The sequence below is a fragment of the Hordeum vulgare genome, chromosome 1H, assembly GCF_904849725.1.
Source record: "Hordeum vulgare subsp. vulgare chromosome 1H, MorexV3_pseudomolecules_assembly, whole genome shotgun sequence".
Classification (NCBI taxonomy): domain Eukaryota; kingdom Viridiplantae; phylum Streptophyta; class Magnoliopsida; order Poales; family Poaceae; genus Hordeum; species Hordeum vulgare.
Window position 1 is genome coordinate 7,434,150 of NC_058518.1, and position 7,683 is coordinate 7,441,832.

The following is a 7,683-nucleotide window of genomic DNA, read 5'->3' on the forward strand; positions in this document are numbered from 1 at the left end:
GTGCATCCTTTCTTCTCCCTAGCTAGCAGCTTCTCGCCATGGAGCGCGTGTCGTGGCAACCACTTGCGCTCCTCCTCCTCGCGGCGGCCGCGGCCGTCGCCAGCGGCACTGAGGTCGGGTACGACGGCCGGTCGATGGTCATCGATGGCGAGCGCCGCCTCCTCATCTCCGGCTCCATCCACTACCCCAGGAGCACGCCAGAGGTATGCATTGCACACGGAGCAGCAGATGAATACACCATCGTCTCGTCTTAGTTTCCATGAATGAATTGTAAGTCTCGATCGTTGCTTGCCTGCAGATGTGGCCGGATCTGATCAGGAAGGCCAAGGAGGGCGGGCTGGACGCCATCGAGACGTACGTCTTCTGGAACGGCCACGAGCCTCGCCGCCGGCAGTACAACTTCGAGGGCAGCTACGACATCGTGCGCTTCTTCAAGGAGGTCCAGGACGCCGGCATGTACGCCATCCTCCGCATCGGCCCCTACATCTGCGGCGAGTGGAACTACGGCGGCCTGCCGGCATGGCTGCGCGACATCTCCGGCATGCAGTTCCGCATGCACAACAACCCCTTCGAGGTACCCACACTGCTAGCAGATCCTTCCCAACAATATAATGGTTTTCCTTGGAGGTCAAAATACGACCAAGTTATTGATGCTTGCAGCAAGAGATGGAGACCTTCACGACCCTCATCGTCGACAAGCTCAAGGAGGCCAAGATGTTCGCCGGACAGGGAGGCCCCATCATCCTCTCTCAGGTACGTAGTAACTAACTAATATTAATTATGTGAAACTTATCTAGCTTGCATTCCTAGCTACTTGTCGTCGACAAAAGAGTGGATCAGTGAATATAACATATATATATGTGAACAATTTACATATATAGATCGAGAACGAGTACGGGAACGTCATGGACAAGCTCAACAACGACGAGTCGGCGTCTGAGTACATCCACTGGTGCGCCGCCATGGCCAACAAGCAGAACGTAGGCGTGCCGTGGATCATGTGCCAGCAGGACCAAGACGTCCCACCCAACGTGGTCAGCGCATGCACATTTTCATCTTTCCTATTTTTGTCTCTACCAATTATTATTCTTCTTTCTTCCCAAGTGTAAAACAAAAAAAACTCAATGCTAAGTCTTCTTAATTACTAGATCAACACCTGCAACGGCTTCTACTGCCACGACTGGTTCCCCAAGAGGACCGACATCCCCAAGATCTGGACTGAGAACTGGACTGGCTGGTACCCTACATATATATATACCTGGATCAACCTTTATATATTAATTTTCCTTCTTTTTTTCTTATGGAACCTACATGCATATGCGCGAAATTGGTTAGCACGTTCTACTATATGTTGAATGAAGTTCAGATTGCTCTTACATTTTATCCACGATATATAATTAGGTTCAAAGCCTGGGACAAGCCTGATTTCCACCGGTCCGCCGAAGACATCGCCTTCTCTGTTGCCATGTTCTTCCAGATGCGAGGATCGCTCCAGAACTACTACATGGTGATTGATTTATAACTAATCTATACTTTTCTCTTCTACATTAATTTCCATCCTCTAGCAGGCTGGCATGAACTGAATTTTACATCATTTGACATGTTGATCGTCAATTTATATGTGATCAGTACCATGGTGGCACCAACTTTGGCCGCACGTCGGGTGGCCCATACATCACAACCAGCTATGACTACGATGCCCCTCTCGATGAGTACGGTACGTGAACCATCTCTTGTTGTTCCTTCAATTCATATATTCGTCCCAAGCTTATTTGCATCTTGTAAATTAATAATTAGTGTCAATATGCAAATCATATTCATTATCCTTTTATGTTTTTGTTTTCAGGTAACATCAGGCAGCCAAAATACGGGCACCTCAAGGACCTCCACAATGTCCTCAAGTCCATGGAGAAGATCCTACTCCATGGGGACTACAAGGACACCACCATGGGCAACACCAACGTCATGGTAACTAACATGCATTCACATACAATACAAAAATCCTAGCACTGTTTTTAATGGTGTTCACAACAAAATTGATCCATTTGGTTCATCAATATCTACACTAGGTTACCAAGTACACGCTGGACAACTCCTCTGCCTGCTTCATCAGCAACAAGTTCGACGACAAGGAGGTCAATGTGACCCTCGACGACGGCGCAACCCATGTCGTGCCCGCATGGTCCGTGAGCATCCTGCCGGACTGCAAGACCGTCGCGTACAACAGCGCCAAGATCAAGACACAGACGTCGGTGATGGTGAAGAGGCCGGGGGTGGAAACCGTGACGGATGGCCTTGCTTGGTCGTGGATGCCCGAGAACCTCCATCCTTTCATGACGGACGAGAAGGGTAACTTCAGGAAGAACGAGCTGCTCGAGCAGATCGCGACGTCGGGCGACCAGAGCGACTACCTATGGTACAGGACAAGGTAATCAAACATCTTGATGCTTAATACAGAACTACACTGTTGCATAAGATTGAAATATAAATTAATCTCTGGTGATGATCAAAATGTGCAGCTTGGAGCACAAGGGGGAATCGAACTACAAGTTGCACGTGAACACGACTGGCCATGAGCTCTACGCTTTCGTCAATGGCAAGCTTGTTGGTGAGCGTCCCAATATACTCTGAGTGGTTTGCACACTGATGGATTAATGAACTTGATCAAGCTAATGTTAATTGATTTGATTAATTGGCATGCAGGGAGGCACTACGCTCCTAATGGCGGATTCGTCTTCCAAATGGAGACACCGGTGAAGCTCCACTCTGGCAAGAACTACATCTCCCTCCTCAGCGCCACCATCGGGCTCAAGAACTATGGTGCTCTGTTCGAGATGATGCCCGCCGGCATCGTGGGAGGGCCGGTGAAGCTCGTCGACACCGTCACCAACACCACCGCCTACGACCTCTCCAACAGCTCCTGGTCCTACAAGGCCGGCCTCGCCGGCGAGTACAGGGAGACCCACCTCGACAAGGCCAAGGACCGCAGCCAATGGAGAGGCGGCACCATCCCGGTGCACCGCCCCTTCACCTGGTACAAGGCGACCTTTGAGGCCCCCACCGGTGAGGAGCCCGTGGTGGCGGACCTGCTGGGGCTCGGCAAGGGCGTGGTGTGGGTCAACGGCAACAACCTGGGCCGCTACTGGCCGTCATACGTCGCCGCGGACATGGACGGCTGCCGGCGGTGCGACTACCGCGGCACATTCATGGCGGATGGCGACGGGCAGAAGTGCCTCACTGGCTGCAACGAGCCGTCCCAGAGGTTCTACCATGTGCCACGGTCGTTCCTCAAGGCCGGCGAGCCCAACACGATGGTGCTGTTCGAGGAGGCCGGCGGCGACCCGACGAGGGTGAGCTTCCACACCGTCGCTGTCGGGGCGGCGTGCGCGGAGGCCGCCGAGGTCGGCGACGAGGTGGCGCTGGCGTGCAGCCATGGCAGGACCATCTCCAGCGTGGACGTGGCCAGCCTCGGCGTCACGCGCGGCAAGTGCGGCGCGTACCAGGGCGGCTGCGAGTCCAAGGCGGCGCTGGCGGCGTTCACGGCAGCGTGCGTCGGCAAGGAGTCGTGCACGGTGCGGCACACGGAGGACTTCCGCGCCGGGTCCGGGTGTGACTCCGGCGTGCTCACCGTGCAGGCAACCTGCTGATCCCCACATGAACCAAGGAATAAATTATAGTTAGTGTCGTTTAGGCTTAGTGTTAGCTAACGTCAATCAGGAGCTAGGCATATGTGTTAGGGGGCTAAGTAATTAGCCCAGAACAATTACATGGTTCGCTTCATGTGATTTTCGATGGAGATCATCGAGGTTAAACCAAGAATTTTTCGCCTCCTCGATCAGTTTGCTATAGGGTGAAGATTTTCGGTTGAAGAAACAGGCAGACAATACATATGCGTTGGTAATTTCTATTTCTTATATACATATGGGTTTGCTTATTTGAATCACAAGTAACAACGTGGGAAAATAAATTTTGCACCTTTAATTAAATTAAATATTTAACAGCATCCACGTATAGTTTAAAAAAATTAACTTTTTCTACATAATGTTCCATTCATTTGGCACAAACAAATACACTTATTTATTTTTAATGTTCTTTCTCATGTCTCATTCTGTTGATAATAAAAAGGTTTGTTTAAACTTCTTGTAAATCTAAATAATACGATTTTCCATTGCTTAACAAAAAAGTATTATTTCATTCTATTACATATATTTTCTGATTAACTCGCACAGTGGCCCTCTCAAGTGTGCGAGCAAGTGTTCTACTATAACCATCACAAACATTATGTAAATAACGTATCACTTATGTGGTAAAGTTCTTTAAATAAGTTATATGACATTTCGGGGAAAACATTTTAAATTGATGATCAAATGTGGTCTTCACATGCGATTGTTAGTGCTCTAAGTGTTAGCTACCGTGAGGAACAGGTTAATTATTCTGCAGGATATGTGTTAGGGGGCTAATTAGCCTAGAACAAATGCATGGTTCAGTTCATGTGATTTTTGATGGATCAAGGTTCAATCTAGAATTTGTTGGGGTGATTGTGGCAGCTCGTTTTGTTATGGGGAAGATTTTCCGTCGGAGACACAGGCACATGAAGAATTTGTTGCGGTGATTTTCCAAGTTTCATATGTACTCATCACATAGTTTGAAACAATAAGGTTCTGTAACTATCACAAATGTTATTCAATTAAAGTCCGGACCAGGAGCATATAGAATTTTAGATCCCACATCTGCGATGCTAGCTACATGTACTAAACTTTTGCTACACCTGGACGAATTCCATGTACCGTATCATTCTGATGCATGTGATAATGCAGGGCTCTTGTGTTAATTATGGTACTATATGCCTATGGACCATCTACAATATCATTCTTATGCATGCGATAACGCAGGCCTCTTGTGTCATTCATCAGCACGTAACACCCTCATATTCTTCTCATACATAGTTGACAATAAGAGTTACACTCGGGGGGGGGGGGGCTAAACCGGCAGTGTGGTGCAGTACGGAGCAGTTACACATGACGCTGTAACATTCACTTACTCTGGGAGTTGGTCGTAATACTTGGTTAGGCCATGTTGAAGATCTTCTGTTCGCCCCTGTAAACACTGACGCAGTAACAAGTTCGTGAGTTTGCCTTAAAAAATGTACTATTATTCTATACTTGTAAGTTCTATATACTTCAGAGTCATACCAGACCAGGAGCATCTAGAATTTTAGATCCCACATCTGCGGTGCAAGGTACTAAACTGTTGCTACCTGAACGAATTCCATGTATCGTTCTTACTATCTCTTATGCATGTGATCTTGCATGGGCTCTTGTGTTGAGTATGGTATATGCCTCCTATGCATGTGTTATTCTTCACGTAACACCCTCATATTTTTCTGACACAGAGTTGGCAACAATACTGGCGATCGAGTTACAACTGGGATGTAGGTTAACCGGCGACATGCCGCTCTCAACGTGCAAGTGCAGCAGCCCTATAACGTGCGTCCACATGGATCTCTGCAGTTGGCCGGTGGAAATCCATGGTGATTCCTATGTATTTCTGGCAATGTGCAGGCTCACTGCTGGCGCTGGGTGGCTACTAGGGGCGTACAAAGGCGGCTAAGTTTTCCTTCATTTTAAATGGTATTCTTGATTTGCGACAATCCTAAGGGCCTATTTAGCGGGAAAAATCTACCAAAATACTTTACCTTGATTTTGGTGATACATTGGGTTTTCGAAGGCGGACCGAGAGGGAGCTCGAAGCACGCCTCCTGCAGGTGTAGATGGTCACGGTGGAACACATGGTTTGTGATTGATGAGATATTTTAGGAATTTTACGATGGAAGCCACCCGCAATTGCCCAACAATTTTGTGTGAATATTTACGAAAGAGTATGGCTTTGACATTTAAAACATTTGGACATGTCCGAAATGTCTTTGACATTGATTGAAATATGAAAACAATAGAAATTTATGTGAGTATTTATAAATTATGTTTGTGAGCATCGTGAGTGTACCTTTTCAAAGCTACATTTTTGTTTTGTGCGTGTACCATACAGTATTGTACAGGTCGACCAGGATAGAAAACCATGCGTGTTAGGATCTTGTTGCATGCAGCGTCACCATACAATATGAAGGCTCATGCGAGGGATGGTTCCAACTAGACAAAGATAATCCGGTCTTGATAGAGGGGCAAGGCTGTCCCGTCGACAGTTTTCTTGAAAAACCCTGCGATCGCTATGCACGTAGGAAGGGGGTTTGACAAAAAAGCGACGAATAGGTGAACGTCACCAATTTTTTAGATAAGAAAAAGGAGAAGAAGGATGTTTACCGTTTGCTAGCAGACCCTTATATTACGGACCTATATCGCGCGTTTACAGTTTGCAAAAAATCGCTTTTTACGACTAGCGAGGGTCGCGGCAAAACATAACCCGCATCGTGGAACTATAAAACAGAATATTCACGAATATTCTGTTCTACAGTTTCATGGGCAGGTTCTGTTCTGCCATGGCCCTTGCCAACCCGCAAATCGCAAGAATTCAAACTTACAATTTGGCATCAATTCCATTGATTTGTAGCAAATTTGAACAACCAAACACAATTTTCGCTCAAATTAAACCATTGTTTTTTTTATCAAGACACTAAAGAACATCATGCAAAAGCAACCACCATCTTCACCACCGTCTTGGTTCTCGTTTCTCTCCACAACCCCAAAAGAATCTCACGCAAAAGCCATTATCATCTCCGTGACCATCATCGTCAACATCATCACTCTCCATTTCCGCCACCCATTCCCCCACCGGCGCTGAAGTCATCACACCTTGCAGCCATCATTCTTCTCTTCAAGATTTCTTTTCTTGCCATATCATGTCATTCTTTGGTGATGTCGTTCATTTTATTGTGATTCATTGTCATGATCTTGTTCTCCTCTGCAAGAAGCTTGGACAAAGCCTTGTTCTCCTCGGTAAGGGCTTTCCTCTCCTCAATGGCGGCCTTGCACAACCCTTCTTCCTTGAGTAAGGGCCACTTTCTTGCTTCTCCTGCGCTTTCTTCTCGGCCAACTCCTGCTTCATCTCCTCATTTGATTGCACCATGATATCTATCTTATCATGCAAGCTTGATGCCTTCGATTCCCTCTTGATCTTGTCCTTCGCCTTTTTGTTTCCATCCGACTTGTTCTTGTTTCTTGGGCCATCATCATCTTCATCATCATCATCCGTCTCGGTGAGGGAGCCATTCTTCGGTGGGGATTCTTCCTCAATGAACTCCCAGTTTTGGCTATGTTGATGCAATTTCGAACAATGCTCTAGGTTGAATGACCTACCATGGGAAGCTTCCATGTCCTTGTACCTTTCTTGCACAATTACTCCTAAAAAACAAAAACAAAATTCAACATATGAAACATGTTTCAAACATTTAAAGTACAACGTGAGAAAGAACTCACATAGTTCAATTCAACGGTATCACTTGGTGGTGCATTGCGGTCTTATTCCAAGCAAGCAGCCCAACGGCTACAAACCGGCTTGATAGCGTCCCAACGACCTTGAAGAGACCTCAAGGTGAGCGGTGTTCTATTGGGATACTTCGCCATGAAGCAGAGGAATTGACCCTCTATCATTTGCCAATAGCACTTGGCGGTTTGTCTGTGATGGTCGTCGCATCAAGAGACACAACTTCCCACGCCTTGATAAAAAACT

General features: G+C 46.9%; 1 protein-coding gene across 1 annotated transcript; it reads left to right on the plus strand.

Annotated features, from left to right (window-relative positions):
- Positions 1-38: 38 nt before the first annotated feature.
- On the plus strand, positions 39-3,647 carry LOC123395114 (beta-galactosidase 1-like). The gene is made up of 11 exons (XM_045090051.1): positions 39-203; positions 299-574; positions 661-753; positions 882-1,034; positions 1,149-1,237; positions 1,402-1,507; positions 1,630-1,717; positions 1,847-1,968; positions 2,070-2,428; positions 2,520-2,608; positions 2,704-3,647. Exons 1-11 carry the CDS (start codon positions 39-41, stop codon positions 3,645-3,647), a joined length of 2,484 nt encoding a protein of 827 aa, XP_044945986.1.
- The last annotated feature ends 4,036 nt before the right edge of the window (positions 3,648-7,683 follow it).

Coding starts and splice junctions, on each gene's coding strand:
- LOC123395114 (XM_045090051.1), top strand. CDS start 39: ATGGAGCGCGTGTCGTGGCAACCACTTGCGCTCCTCCTCCTCGCGGCG. Junction 1,238..1,401: donor ACTGAGAACTGGACTGGCTG/GTACCCTACATA, acceptor ATATATAATTAG/GTTCAAAGCCTGGGACAAGC. Junction 1,969..2,069: donor TGGGCAACACCAACGTCATG/GTAACTAACATG, acceptor TATCTACACTAG/GTTACCAAGTACACGCTGGA.